Raw genomic sequence first — 16,780 nt, forward strand, 5'->3', positions numbered from 1 at the left:
AATTATAACAGCTCATTAAGTGTGGAACTGGAAGACTTAAGTTTCTATTTAACTGCTAACTAAAAGTAAATTTAATCTCAAAATGTCACAATGTTTTAAAATTATAACAATAGTAAACATCAAATAATTTGTAAATACAAAGCATTGATACCTAAAATAAAAGTTTTGGACTCCCCATGCTTAATAGGTACATCATTCCATCTGAAAGGAATGATTCTGCTGAAATCATTAATAAAGTCCCTTTGAATGTAGGGGCTGAGACACACAACGTACAAAGAAAGAGACAAAGAAATGTAACATAATGTGGCATCACAAACAAAATTCAGTCTTAACCAGCAATTGTTTTGTTAGTCACCCTGATCACTGTGTCTAAATATTTTTAATAAAGAATTAAATGGTAAGTATAAAATTAAATCAACTGACAGTGCCAATCATGTAATGAATTCCTGGATTATAAACCTGGGCACAAATAATCCTGTATCACTACTATGTTAGTTTATACAGTTCAGTACACCATCTGACTGAATGATATTTTGATGCAATTATTTACATTAATATCCTTAAACTACCACTTCAAACAGAGAAATGTTAATGGTTGGCTTCGGTTTAATGGTGTTGGTTTTGCTTGAAGAGGACAGTTAAGAGTATGCATACAGTTTGAAAGCGCCTTATTTTCACTGGCCAAGAAAAAATTCCCTGACTGTCTTTAAAAACAAAACAAAACAAAACAACTTCCTGTTTTTCATATATTCTTAAAGATTTCTTCTCAAAAAGTGCCTTGCTGTCCTTTATAGGTAATAGTTTTTTTCCTTTGTGATGACTGTAGGGGGTGGCATGTTATTTTTGACACAATGATTCCATATTTGATAATGGCTACCTAAAGCACTTAGCAGTCTATAAAACAAAGACTCCTCCAGGTATATTGGTAACACAAGAAAAAGAAAGGAAGCAATAACAAGTAATGGGGGCCATTTGCAAGACAGAATAATAATTGTCTAGATTCTGCACTTGTTTTATTTTATTTGTAAATGAAATATAAAAGCACACAAGTGAAGCTCTTTTAGGAAAAAGGTACAGAATGGTATATCTTGATAGATTCCTGATAGCAGATAAACATATTTTAAGCAGCCTTATTGAAACATATAAAACATACAGCAGTAGCTATGGATGCTATAAGGTGCTAAATAGGGTGATTACAGTTAGCTACTTTTGCTTGTTTTTTCTTTAGTAAGTTTTACCTTCCAGCAAAAGAGCTACTAGATCCCATTTTTCTTTTCTCATATTACAAATAAAATGAAAACCAAGAGAAACTGGGGGCGGGGCGGGGGGAAAATCAATCTGTCCTCTCTTTTAGTTGTTGAGGGTAAACAGTAAAACAGTTCTTGGGAATCTTTTGAGCTCTTTCCCATAGCCTTTACTATTGGTATAATTGAGTAAAGGACGTATTTGAGTACAATTTTGTGATTTACAACTGCATATGTGTGTACGTGCATGTGTACAAAAGTGAATTTGTGTCTGTAGGTGTATTTACACACTCAAGCACATAAACACAGTTTCATACATGCAGTATTTAAGTTCTTTTATTTATACTTAAATTCGATATATGTGCCTTGGTTTTCAGTTCTCTGTTGATACTGTAAATATTTGCCAGCCACAGAATTACTAGTTCTAGCATACAGCTATCATACAACAGCCTCACTGACAAATGCAGAGTTTATTGGGATTACAAGCAGAAGATGGGAGCTTTCTATACCGCTGAAAGAAAATCATATCTTGCATAAACCATATTTTTATGCAAAAATAAGCTGACAAAAGTCAGCCGTGGGATAAATGAGATTCAAAGCAGTAATAAATAATAGGTTTAAATACACATTATAGTATGTAAGTAAGCAAAAGATGTTTAGGCACTTTCAAAATTCTGTTTTGAAATGAAGAGCGTGCACGTAATTTAATTTCACAGTAATTAACATGACTACCTATGAGACTCAAAATAAATAAAATGGAATTGCTATCAGCTAGCCTTAGAAAAAAAATTCATGTCTTAACGAATTTTCTGAACAGTTATATCTAATCTTTTTCATAGTCCTTGAATGTGAAATTCGGAGGCTTTTTTTGGTCTTGATTATATAAAACCTTATTCAAAATTCTAAATAAAATATGCCGGTATGCCGGTGCATGACTATAAGAGAACTAGTAAATTTTTCAGCTCGTGCAATATCAAGGAAAAAAAATAAGAGAAAAGAATTATTTTCATATTTTTTCCCCTTCAGTTAAGGAATGGTTTAATTACAGGTAGACTGAAACACATTCCCATATCTTCATGGAAACATAAAGACATCCACTGCAAACTGTTCCAGAAAATAAATTATTACTAGAAAATGATGCTTTCATAGAAAGTATGACAATGTTTTCTTCTTTCACATTCAAGTAAAACATATTTAATTCAGTCTGCCAGAAATGGCTATGCTTCTGCTCTGTGAAAAATATGCTAATGATGAAAATAAGGACTTGACAATTTACTGAATACTGAGCGGAAAATCTGTAATGAATTGCCTGTGTTGTAGTGTTCGGTTTAGGCTTTTTTTTTTTTCCCCAGTTGCTATGGAATACTAGAAATAGCATAAAAAAGATTATGCCATTTTGTGGGATGTTGTGCATGTCCCTTAAGACTAAGCACTTAGAAATAAAGACAAAAGTCAGCTGTGGGATAAATGAGATTCAAAGCAGTAATAAATAATAGGTTTAAATACTAACTTTTCAATGCAGAAGAGAAACACAGAGAACAAAGCAGAAATGTCAAAAAAATCCAACCCCAACAAATAAATCTCAATCAGCAACTAGCAAGTTGAAACCTAGATTAATTCATTTTACACCAGCAAGAAAAAGCAGCTTCTTAGGTTACTCAGATGTTGCAACAAAAGCTCATAAATCCATTAAACCAGTCATGCCTTCAAGTTCCCAGCCAGACTTCAATTTTCACTGCAGGTTTTAAGTCTTCAACAGATTAAACTCTTTTCCTAAGAATATTTTAATAGAATGTTCATTCAAAAGGTGACTCCTCCTAGCTAAAGTCTCCATACCTTTCTGTGTTTGAAAGTTTGAGATCTATGGCTGCTCCTGACAGGTTATGTGTTGAATCACATTTGCTCAAATACTTCCTAAAGGAAATACACTACATTATTCTTGCCTTTTCTAAGCACGAGAGAGCTGAACAAGGTTGCTGGCTACTCAGTAACAGTTCTTGCGTTTTGCCCCTAACTAGCACACACTGATATTAAGCTCTCTTGCAGGTCTTGTTTCTGACTTTTATTTTACAGTAATAGTTTATTACCTGTGTACTTTAATGTTAACATGTGAGTGATCTTCATTTCAGAACAATGATGGAAAGAGAATACAAACTGTCAAATCTCAATTTCCCAAAGATCTTTTTGAAAGTTTTCTCTCTGGACAGCAATGGATAACTGTTACTGGAAAGCTATTCTATATCCTTGTTCCTCTGCAAAAGATGCTGGCAAAGCAGACTGATAAAGGTAGTAAAATCAAATAACATATATATCTACCTACCTTCCACATAGCCATGGATCAGTTTATAGAACTGCAAGCAGACTTTGGATAAAAGAACAGGAAAACACTCTGTAGACTGGAAGGTCTCATCTCTTCAGTCATTTAAATCAGGCTTAAAGCACTACGCTATGGGAAACATACTATACACATACGCACACACACACAAAATAATCCCACCAAAACAAACAAAAAAATCACTCCAAACTAACCAACCAAAAAACTTGCACTGCTGGGAGGATGGACTAAAGATCTGGTGAAACTTTCCTAACATAACTTCTACAAGTATCTGATTGTTTTGAACGTGTTTAGATATCTTGGATATCTTTATTTAATTTCTCTTTCTGAAAAAGACACAAACTTTAATGCAGAATTACTCTTTGAAATATAGAAACATTAAAGAGAAAAGATCTGTAGAACTCATACTTAAATATTGCTAAAAGAGAAGTTACACGTTCTAAGAGATATGTGGGAAGACAATTATCACACAATATACACTTCAGGATGATGGAATTGGCAACAGCCATTTATAACACAGAAGGTGTTTCTTTTCATCAGCCTGAACTACATCACTACTTTTCAGTCTCTTTCAGTAGTAGTCTACACTGAGAGAAACAACATAGGAAAAAGAAAACACAATTCACATTCTTACATTAAACACCAAAATACATTGACAAAGGAATTATTACACTATGCAAAAAAAGCCAACACCAGAATCTGTTGACAAATTTACACTATTTAGTCACAGATTATGTCCAACCCCTACTTCAAAATAAATCATCCTTTAACAGGAAGTGTTGTCATTACTGCACAAAATAAGTAGTAAATCTAAGACCATCAGCATCTGCACTGCTATCTATTATTTGTTACATTTAAATTTTTGGATTTCCTCTTGTATTAAAAAAGGAATATATTTAATATGGCGGTAAGATATTATGGTGGTCTTAATTGCAGCAAATATTTTTGCCATATAGGCCTTTAGAATCTGAAACATGTTTATCAAATCACAAAATTTAACAACCATAATTTTTTCTACTATAGTTAAATAAATTAACTTTCCAAATTTTCACACTTCCACTGAATTATTATAACTTGACTACCTAATGATCACATGGGCCAGTCTCTCTTACCAGTAAAGCATCAAACAAATAAAAAAGCTTTATATGCTGCACTAGCATAACATTCGTTGAGAAAATACAGGTTAGGCCTGGGTGGGAGGAGAAGAAACCTAAGTAACTGCACAAGTAAAATAGAAATAGTTTAATAGTACCAAGGAAGCAAGTGTGTCACACGGACTGGATTCCTGTTTTTCCAGTCTTTGCAGACACATTTTGCAGAGCTGCTAACAGATTTAAAGCAAACAACTTTACAGCAGATCTTTAAAAAAATTACAAAACAAACAAAAAATAAATCAGGCAGCCCTATTTCCTATTACTTCCAGGAAAGGTAGAAAGGTAGTTACAATATATGTTTTAGCACCCAGACACAGAGAACTATTGTACAAAATGGAAAACTGAAGTACTGAACACTATATGAGAAAAAATGTATACAGAAAAGTAACGGTAACATAATAATCTTTAAAAAAGAGAATCAACTGTTCTGAAATCTCAGTTCACCAGAGCATACAAAAACAAATTTCAACATGATGACACATCAGGGGCAAAGTACAAAAGAGGAAGCTATAGAAACTTTTCTAAATTGTTGTAAATCATCTATTGAACGTCCTTGACATGATAAAATGATGGAATTGTGTTTTTATTTCACATAATTGGTCCCGGGACCAAACTAAGAAGAAAGCTTTGTCGGTCCCGAGTCAGAATAAATACTGAAATCTGGGATGCCCACATTGGATTACTTAAGAAAATTTCAGGCACACAGAATGGTCAAATAAGTGAAGTTTGAGTCCTCATATATGGGAAAGGAAAAAAGGATGACAGCAGATTGGGGTAATTGGAGACTATGGGATTGGCAACCCAGTTTGAAAAAGAGGGAAGATTCATGTAGCAGAAACTCTTGGGACAAGCGATTGCATATAGACAGGAACTAGTAGAGATACTGCACCAGGAACATTAATTAATGGACAGGATATTGGGAGTGGAGTAGCAGAGAACTGGGATGTATTCTTAGCTCTGCATTTAGCTTTCAAAAATATTACTTTGCTTCTATCTCCATTCTCTTTTTACATATGCTCAATTCTTAGCAGTAAGAACAGTATCCTCCAAAGTATTCTGAGTCATACTCAAAAGATCCTGGCTGTTTACATTGTGTTATTTATCATCCAAAATATTTCCAAAATTACATCCATACCTTAATACAACTAACAAAGGAATTTGCACCTGTGACACAAGCATGATTTTTAGCCTGCCTGTAACAGCTGGGGCACCTGTTACTAGTGTGTCATGGAAAAAAAACCAAACCCAAACAAACAGGTAATTTTACCAAAAATGCTGACGTGCAGGCTGATTTTAATGGACTGTTTATTAAAGTCCCTGGACAGATGCTCCATTGTCCTGTGAACGGAAGAGGAGCAGCATTAAAACAAAAACTACAGCAGATAATTTCTAAAAGTCTAAATATGAGAGCAAAAACGTGGTTCAGGAAAAAAAAAAAACAAACATCCAAGGTAGTTAAATATCTTATATTGAAACATATATTGTATAGCTATACACAATGGAAGAAGCATCATCACAAATAAAAATTCTGTTGTCATTGCAACTAGCTGAGAGAAAACATTTGGTTTTATTATTTTACATCTGTTTCATTAGCACCCAAAAAACAGTTTTCCAAATCAATACAAAGACAGGATTACCATTGTACAGGCATAAGCAAGCTAGCTTTAAACTAATGGTAGGGCAATGACAATGCAGCAACATGGAATCAAGAATTACCAAACTGACCTACAACCCTGCTTTTGGGCTCGAGTTAATACCGTAGTTGTTTTAGGGCTACATCACTATCAAAAACTGAAATAGTTATCACAGAGGTGACATGGGTGTGATTATGCAAGCTACAGTTCCAATACTGGAATGCAATAACTTAGGAAACCCATCCGTTTTAAGAGGTTAGACTGAACTGTGGCATAAACCACGCCGGGAATACCTAGGCAAGAAGGAGCAAGCCTGTGATTTTCAGCTGGTGAATTGCTGCTATCACAACTGCCTACCAAATTAGGTGCTTTGTTGTTACACTGGGAAGACTAGTGTTTCAAAGAGATGTCTGAAGTGAACTTATGTAGAAAGACAGGTTGTACTGAAAGTTTGTTTCCTTCACTGCTCTACAGCCAAAAGCCTCATCTGTAGAGGCATAAAAATCAACCTAATAATGCCAGGCAAAAGAATGCGAACAGCTTTCCCTCTCTTTTCCCACCAAGGCTTCCTCTCAGTCTGTTGCAAGGAATAACTACCTTCAAGACAAAACAGTGCACTCCTTCAGCTGAAGAGGCTCCCAAATAAATTCTATCAGACATATATGCAACCACTGAAGCCTTTTAACTCCTTGTACTCTTCTGTTAACAATCACAGCTTTAAGACAAAAACTGTGGTTCCTTCAGTGAAATTTTTAAGAGCTTTTGGTTATTAGATGGCACTTGCCGCCTTCTTTTTTTTTTTTTTTTAAGTGGAAGATAAAAACTATGACTTGTTAATAATTACGGATCACAATGACATCTTCGAATTACTTCACAGATACAGAAAGAAAAAATTTCTCTGTCTACATGCATACACAATAAAACAAGGAAATCAAAAAAGATAAACAATGGAACACAGTTGCCAGCTTGTTTAGCCTATTTACAGAAACAGCAGCATTCAGAGAGGATTTTATTTTTAAGTCAATAGCTCTAAGGATGAAGTCTGCACAGGCTTAAAGAGACACTGTCAAAAAGATCAAAGGATTCAGAAGTGACGGTAATATTTTCAGGAGTACCATCTCACTTCAGAGCTACAGACAGACCCTGTACGGATCGTGACTTTTATTCCATCGATGACTCTGCTCAACAGTTCAAAGAGGGTTTATTTCTAGCTAACCCACCAGTTTAATATTTCTGCACAAAGAGTAAAAATATAGTAAGAGTGTCCTGAGATTTATAAGGGTCATACCTTGCTGCCTTCCTAGGCTCAGAAGACTTAATATGTTATGATATCATTCATGATAGATATTATCAACACTGTGGAGTGCAGAAGAAACAGCACTATTGCCAGTGCCAGTGGCAAGCATCTCTTCTTAGTCTTCTGAAAGACTACTGTCACAACAATAAATCAATAGATAGCTTAATCTTGAGTAGCAAAAGACAAGCAGAGGAAAAAAGGAGGAGGACTAATGCCACGATTCTCATAGTTGAAGATCAACAAAGAAACATCAAGAGAAAGAAGTTTAAAATTCCTACTGGAAAATGAAAAACTGAATGAGAAGGCAGCAATTTTTTAACCTCTTATGTGAATTACCTGAAAATAATAATCAAGGTCACCTGACAATACAGAGGTCAGTTACTCTAGCTGAACAGCAAAAATACTATGAAATTATCCCATTCCAGGGTTCACAGTCCTGAGTCTAATGGAGGAGGAAAGCTAGCATAGCTGTGGGCTAAAGTTGCACTCCAAAAAATTAAAAATTGCTTGTCCCATTTTGAAAGTTTATTGGCTTTTAACTTATACTGAGAATCTTTGGCTTTAATCTTTTCCAAACAAGTCAATTTCCCAGCCTCACCCAGCAAAGGAGAACGGGAACTACAGGAAGCCAAGACATAATCTAGAGTTACTAGCATCAAACATTTATCAGAATTTGGCTGGATACTCTCCCCTAGGACTCAAACTATATGTATGGCCCAAGTACTGCAAACTTATCTAAAAAAATTCATAGAAAAACATGGATCAAGGGGTATGCTAGTTCACTCCCCTAGTCCATGGCGGGATCAACCAAATCTACATAATTCCTGACAGAGACATATCTAAACTGGTTTTAGAGAGATCTAGAGAGATCTCTCATCTCCCTCCCAGCTCATGACAGAAATCAATTATACCTGTTAGAAAATAAAATAAAATAATCTTCATAATATCTAATCGGAATCTTTTCTTGCTACAATTTAAAGGCCTTCTTTCTTGTCCTGTACATATCAGACATGCAGGGTAACTTACTCCCTTACTTTTTCCTTATTTTTTATGTATCAGAAGACTTACTATGGCTAAACTCCATTTTCTCTTCCTTAATCCAAACACCTATTTCATACAAACTTCTGTCCTATTTTTATCTCCAGTATAATTTTAAGCAGTCTTCAATTGGTCCTACCGTTCATGAAGGTGCAGTGCCCCAAACAGAAGGGAATAGACAGGTTATTCCTGGTGGTCCTACAGGCAATTTCCGAGTAATGACAGAAGAGGGCAAAACCAAGGACAGTATTAGGGTCAGAGTTTAATAAACCAAGAAATCAGGATGAACTGGAGAGAGAAGCATTTTTCTGTGAGAATCAGCAAAAATTTTTAAAACACATGACCTATTTAAATATCCCCATTGTGACTATGCAAGCACCTCTTGGGAAAAGAAAGACACATGCACAGAGAAGCATCTGGCAAGTTCCTGTGGCCGTGTTAGGAACAAAAATCCTTAACCAGAAGCTATAAAAAGCAGTTAGGAAGGAAGGCTGTACTAGGTTTGACTTGAACCAGTGAGGAAGAAGCAGCTGAAAACATGAACTGTTCATGAAGGAATGATTCTTCAATCTTAGGAAAATAAGGGGGAACGCAAAACAAACGAAACAGGCTTCAGGAAATTAAACTTCATCAAACTCACCCACCCGCTATGCACAAAGATATTTCTGTAAGTACACCAACACATTGGAAATTGACTTGCTCTTCCATGAAGAGGTGGCACCGAGCACTTACACCAAGAGCAGAGGAGTGCCAGTGCCTTTTCTTTGTTGGCACCTAATTAGAAAGGTATCTATGATTAGACAGCTACTAAAACCAACATTGGGAACAAACATGGAAAAAATGGATTAGATGATAATGAAATAAATTAGATGTTAATCTAATCAGCTCAAATCAGCTAAATCTGATAAAATTCACCATAAGGTATTTAGAGCTGACTGGACCAGTCTCACAATTATCAATAGTCACTTTTGAGAGTTTGTAGGGGGCAGCAGTGATTCCAAAAGACTGGGTAACATCTAGTGACAAGCTTTAAAAAAATGAAAAAAGGCAGGGCCAAGGAAGTAGAGATGCAGCAACTCAATTTCAATTCTCCCAAAATATGGAATAAAAATTATTTGGAAGTATTTAGCAGATAAGAAGTTGAGTAATACACAGATCTGTCAAGAACAAGTTACTTCAAACCTATCAAAATACTCTTAATGACATAGTATCAGACCCTGTAGTTAGAGAATTTGCAGTACATATCATATAGCCTGACTTAATGAGTCTTTGGACGCTGTTTCTCATGAGACTTTCATAACCACTAATGAGAAATATAATGCTGCAAAAGGAAATAAGATCTAATAAGCAGATGACACTAAACTTGGATGGGCTGCACGCATGCTGAAAGACAAGACTATATGTTAAAGCAATCTGAATAAATTTGAGAAACGGTCTGCAGAAGACCTGACCACAATTCAGCAAGGGGAATTCTAGACCTTAACGGGAGTAAGTAACATCAGAAATACAAGATGGAGAACAACTAGCAAGGCAGCAGAAGAGTGGAAAAGGAGGACTGAGGCTAGTGTGGATCATATTCTGACTAGTAGTCTAAGTCACACTAGAAAAAAATCAGCAAAATCTCATGCTAGGATGCACAACCAGCAGGTTGAGAGTCTACAAATTTACAATGCAACAGGGAATTGTTTTCAAAAGAATGGGAGAGAAGATACTAGGAATGAAAATCCAGAGCACTGTGTACTACTGGAGTGAGCAGCTGTCTATCTTCTTTGTAAAGAGATTTAAGTGTTCAGGGCTGTTGGCTTGACACTGTTCACTATCAGCACAGGCATGAATGTAAAATAAGTACTTCTTTCTCCTCCCACCACCACGCCCAGAAGAAAACCACATATTTTCTACATCCCCAAAATGTTCATCTTAGAAGTTTTTACTCCTTCTAAGTAGCAGAAGAACTGCCTGCCTGCTGACCATTTTAGAACTAACCATCATAACGGGAAAGATATTTAAAAACCAAAATTGAGCTGTACATCCCCCAAGATATATGAAACTGTGTATGTGTATAACCTCTCACAGGACATGTCAGTAAGTTTTTATTTTAATTTCTAACATATTATGTGCTTTATAACTGTGGAGTTTTCCTCCTATTGTATTTAATTATGTAAGTAATAAAAAAATAAATGTGCAAGTTGAGGTCTTTATTGCAAACAAAGAGGAGAAGAGGCTGAACAGTCTGACAGTGTCTTTTTAAAGATTACACAAAATGACTACAATGAGATTGCTGAAAATCATACGTTATTCATTCAGATTTACTACCACAGCAAAAAGCTTTAGATTAATTAATGCTGCAGTATCTTTGAAAAATGACTAAGCCAATTAATCTCGTTCATCTATAAACGGAACAATAGAGAGGAAAATTTCTGAAGAACTTCATTTAGGGTTGCCAAGGTTCTACTGACAATGATAACCAGTATAAAGGAATAAGTAAAGTATATTAAAAGTAGCAACATATTGCTGGTATAAGTTCAGACTTGAAGAATACACAAATCAATAGAGAATAAAATATGCTTGTGCCAATCTACTGCTTATGACCAGGTAATTGCACATCTTAGCTTGCTGCAGCACAGAGACCAGGAAAGTTCATCGTTAGTAATGGCAAAGGTACCATAGTGGCAGAAAAGTACTGAAAGAAATTGCAGAGCTGGATGAAGTAAATGGAAGACTCTAAATTCAAGGACTGTCAAAACAAAACATTACTTAAGCACTGAGGCCCAACCAACAAATATGCGTATGAAGTCAAATATCTTATCGGTTCCTACTAAGAGTCAGGAACTCAGATAACTGCAGGTTTCTGCCTGATCAATATTAAAATGCAGCAGAAACACAACTTTTACATGAAATCAGAAGTTAAATGAGAATCCAAATACTTAAAAAAAACCCCAACACAGAATAAACATTTTTTGTTTTTACAGTTGCAGAATTTAGAATTTTTAGGTTAATCAGTTTTGGATGACCTAGCCTATAACATAGTACAATGTTTCAAGTAAGGAGTAAAGGACATTAAATTTTATCCTTCTCAGTCATCAAGATACTCATGACAACATACAGCATCTTGCAATCTACTACACATTCACACATACCTGCACATACCATACCATGAATAAAAACCAGAACGAACCTGAATTTATTTCCTATTTCCCTGCAATTCTCAGTTTCTTAGTAACTGAAGAAATGAAAGAAGATCTAGCTTTAAAACCTCTTTAAAGGAATCTTTGTCTTATTATTCATTTCACAGCTATTAAAAAGGGCTTCCACATTTTCTACATTTAAATCAAATAAAAACGCTGCCTTCACTCCCTCACATAGGTTTTGCACACAAAATTTTATTCGTGCACTGTTCAGGGAAACAAGAATTTTTAAAATTACAAAGAAATGCTATTATCAGGCATGTGAGCCTCTCCTATGCAGTTGTCTCATATCACAAGACAAAAGAAGAAGAAAGTAATCTATTCACTGCTGTGAGAAACAGTATCGCCATAAAAACAGATTTTCAAAGTTAGGTTTTCTTGCTTTTTTGTTGTTGTATGCAAATTCTGGCAGCATAACACACATTTGGAACGTCATTTTCCAAAGTTTTCATCCCCTTGTTTCTTTGGCATCATCAATAAATATACTTGAAGCAATTTCTTGACAGGAACTAAAACATTTTGTATCTGTAAATGGTGGCAAACTGAACTTTGTCTTGCACACCATCTCTTCTGTATATTTACCAAAATACAGCTATTATAAGCATGTTAAGAGGCTACCAACAAAGCAGTGCATGGTTATGCAGTGCAAATGATCATGCAGTGTGTTCTGTTTCTTAAGAACAACAGTGAATTAAGTAAAAATATGTCCCATGGTTACTTCTGGTTCACTAGAATAAACTCAGAAGTAACAGACATAATGTGTTACTACTCCTCTACGCAGGCTTTGAAGTTCTCTTGGCCTAGATTTTAGATTCCACACTAAAAGAATATAATTAAAGTAAAAGCGGATGTTTCCCTTTGCTTTAAGACAGCAACAAGTATTAAAAAAAAATTATTAGAATATAAAATTTTTACTATAATATTTGGAGAAGTGGAAACTTCATCTTGTAGGAGACTCCCACCAACCAACCAGTTTTTCCTTGACTTATTTTACTTCCTGCCCAAGTTTCAATATGCAGGTCACTAGAAGACCTATCAAGTACCAGTCACCTTTGAGGAACAAGAAGCTGCATGCCCACCTGAACCAGGAGTCAATGGAAGAAAACTGTTGATTTCTGTAGGCTCTGGATAACCCACCTATCCCCTAATAGCTTAATGGTTATAGTTGAAATATACATCTAAAGTATGCTGTTATTAAGCAACTGTTATTGAGCAACCTGGTCTAGTGGGAGATGTCCCTGCCCATGGCAGGGAAGTTGGAACTAGATGATCTTTAAGGTCCCTCCCAACCGAAACCATTATCTGATTCTAACTCCATATCCAACCTCTGCAGCCAAACAGACTAGCTCCCAGTGTTCAAACACCCCTCTCCTTCTAGTCCCAATTCTTTATCAGCACAATCCCCATTACACAGGCAACACCAGCTTGTCATAACAGTGATTTAAGCACCAGACCACAAACCCAAGTGAGAAAAGGGGTGTGTCTAGCTCCATCTCACACTTTCTCCATGCCCATGGTGGCAGAGGCAACCCATCTGTCAAGCTTCAGTCCTTAAGCAAAAATGAGAAGTAGCACCGGGCTGCCTGAGCAGATCATACTGTCTTTCTAAAGAAAGGCCATTGGACTGGAGCTGGCCCACAGACTCCTTTTGGAAGGTACAAAGGCAAGCCAGTCACTAATCATTTTAAAACAAAAAAACAAAACCCAGCAGCTCTATTTCCCACTTTGGCACTGGAAATCAATTCAGCCATTAACCAGCACTTTTATGTTTTGTAAAGATTATATACCATTCCTAGATGGTTTTCAAAGAGACAGCAAAAACACAGAACATATAAACACTGACCTTGTTTCTTTTAACCCTTCTTTCTGAATGACTTCCAGTATTTGTTTTGCAGTCATTGGGGAGTTGGGGTACTTTTCCAATGCCTGAAAAGAAATAATAAATGTGTAAGTGACAAGACACAGCTGTCCTGTGAATCTGAAAGGTTATGCGATCATGCAGTTTTTATGTAGTCATTTGTGAAAGGCAGGGAACGGTAGTGTTGAGACTGGAGTCCTCTGTTTGTTGGAAGGCCAGATACAATCCAGGAAACTGCAGCAAGAATAAGATTTACTTGCTGCTCTTGTGCACCATCTGCTACATCTGCCTGGGAAAAATTCTTACCAGGTTCCAAATAAAAGAGTTGAAATATGCATCTAATTTTATGACACAGCAACAGAGTTCCTTTCAGGCAGGAGGGAAAAAAACAAACCAAAACAAAAAGAGACAGCTAGTCTTCTTTTTTCATTTTATTACTTTAGAACTATTTGAGGTCATTTGAATATTCTACACTTAGGTTTTGTTATGACCTCAGGAACAAAATTGGCTAAAACCTTCAATTTGTAGAGCAGGAGCTACTTTGAGAATTGACGCAGATAGGTTTCAATTTTAAAATGCTTTTTCTTTCTAAAAGCAATGAAAAATGAAGCAGTCAGAACAGTCATAGCACGCAAGATGCTACATGACAAAGTGCAGTATATTTTTCCAGTTCAGCTCAGTTTTCCACTCCTTTGCCTTTTCCAATTGAGCCCAAAGTAACCCACTCCTCTTTCCAGATACAACCATCTTGTACAGATTTTTCTGGTTTTCCGCTTCCTTTTTGTCCCCATCAGTTTTAAGCTGTTAAACAAACAGCCACTCTTTTGCTCATGTGAAGTGCCAGACTGACAGCCCTGGAAAATTAAACCTTTCAATCAGCAGTAAAAGGTGCAGCACAGGCTACGGCAGTCAAGCTTCCCAGAGCATCTTGCCAACGTATCTCAGCCAGAACTTGCGTTTCTACCCTGGGTAAATAAGAAATCAGTTTGGTCTTCAAATTCATCCGATCCTGAACTTATCTCTAGCAGTTACCAAATGATGGCAGTTGTGAAAGTAGCTACCTGTGCATACCTGCCCACTAAGAACTAGAGACACCACCACATCGTATCATGCAAGTCATCAAACTGTGAAGGATGCTAGCCAGAGCTGGAATTCAAGCAGCTCACCCAAACCCTCCCTACTCACTACAACTTGATCAGCTCAGCCCTCTCCTGCCATTTTACAGTTCTGATTTACTGCCTGTTCTCCCCTTTCGCAGCCAAAACACAGTTTACCAGATCCTTCAGTTCTTTGCTACAGATAAGCTTTGTATCCTTCATCTTTCAGTTCCACAAAGGAAAATGCAGAAGTGAGGGCTGCACTAGAAAGGTCTGGAGCTGAACTGAGCTTATCTCATGTACCTCAACAGGCAAGATTCAAAAGGGACCCGTCAGGAAAGGAAAACCAAAAGGTGATTTGAAAGGAGAAAGAAGAGTGGGTAGGAAAGAGCACAGCAATGAGTAAGGATGGAAGGAACTGCACAGGGCTGGAAAAAGGGCCATTGCACAGCAAGGGAAGAGAAACGATACGATGTATTAGTGACAGAACCACAATGACACACTGGAAAAATGACAATGTGTATAAAGATTAAGACTAGGATGAGAAAAGATTTATGGTGTGAAGAGACAAAAAATGGAAACTTTAACCTTCAGAAAGAAGACAAAGAAAAAGGACAAGGTAAAATGAGAATACACTAAAATAAACGGAAAAGATGGGAATTGAACTGGGAACATTCCAGAGGGCAAACTGGAAAGGACAGAAGAGGAAACTACACTGTACTGGACGCGGCTATGAAGTAAACTGTGTGCACTTGAAAGTGGGGTTACTCACTGTGGAGGATTCCCTGTTTCTCTTCCTGAGTACAGGCCCCTCAGCACACCTGGGCAGCTCCTCCCTGCAATTGAGAAAATTTGGGTAGCCCTGTCCCCTCCTCTACGACATCACATCCTACTCTACAAAGTCAGTAAAAGTGCCAAGTATTACCACATGAGTATGACAATAATGGGAAGAAAACAATACAGCTACGCAAACATCAGAAGTTACTCTGTTCTGGACAATGGGAGAAGAAAGAGCAGTTTGTGCTGAGGAAGCTGCGCTGAACTAGTTGTGGAAACAATGGCCAGACATACGGAAACAGAAGATCATCTTCACCAAAAAACAATGAAACCAACAAGCAGGACATGTAACACCACTACAGAAAGTTTAATCAAACCCACAATGCAGACTTCAAATACCACACTATGAAGTGAACACATTCAGGGAATAATGACAAACTGAAATGCAGAGTATTAGACAGGCTGAAAGTGCTGGAGCAAACAATTGTCCATTGTGTGGACTTGTTTTACGCCGGACATGTAGCATGGGCTGCAGTTCATATACCCCATGAATTTAATTCTTTTCATGTAACCCTTTAAAGACTTTAAAGCCTGTTATTTAAAGAACTGTTCATACCCTAACTGAAAAGCATCAATTCTCCAATTCAAACACTGCTTAAGTTGAAAAACCTGTTATTGTGTACCTGATTAAGTTTTCTTTATCAGAACAAAGATTAATTTAGCCAAAAACCTTAGCAAAGATGTTTTTTTCTGCCCCTCTCACCATGCTGTGACTCGCCCCCCCCCATTTTGACCAAAGCATTTATCACAGTAAGAAAATAAAAATAATTACTTGTGAAAATATTTTAACGATAATCTCATTTTCTTCCTCCAGTTATGGAAAACAGCACCAGAGTATTATTTAAGATTCCGTGAGCTAATGAAGACACTGAACGGATAATTGCACTAGTGTCTCTTGCTTCTGTATCTCACCATTAACACTGCTGAAAGCCCGCAATCCCTTTTGCATTTCTAAGACTTTTAAGAATAATATTAGAAATTCAAACTGAATTACTAACTGTGCCTTCAGGCAAATAAAGCACTAAAATGCAGTAGCATAGTTGTCATAGACTTCTTGGTCAGAAAAACTAATGCACATCAGGGGAGGAAATCTTTATCTGT

At 36.5% G+C, this 16,780-nt stretch overlaps 1 protein-coding gene across 1 annotated transcript in view; it reads right to left on the reverse strand.

Moving 5' to 3' along the window:
* ASXL3 (ASXL transcriptional regulator 3) overlaps window positions 1-16,780 on the reverse strand; it is a 137,198-nt gene that overhangs the window by 94,525 nt on the left and 25,893 nt on the right. Inside the window, exons 2-4 of the mRNA XM_054189564.1 lie at window positions 15,615-15,678; window positions 13,731-13,813; window positions 13,388-13,390 (exon numbers count right to left, since the gene is read on the reverse strand). Coding sequence (XP_054045539.1) covers window positions 13,388-13,390; window positions 13,731-13,813; window positions 15,615-15,678 — 150 coding nt within the window. The remainder of the gene's footprint in view (window positions 1-13,387; window positions 13,391-13,730; window positions 13,814-15,614; window positions 15,679-16,780) is intronic.

The sequence above is a fragment of the Rissa tridactyla genome, chromosome 2, assembly GCF_028500815.1.
Source record: "Rissa tridactyla isolate bRisTri1 chromosome 2, bRisTri1.patW.cur.20221130, whole genome shotgun sequence".
NCBI lineage: Eukaryota > Metazoa > Chordata > Aves > Charadriiformes > Laridae > Rissa > Rissa tridactyla.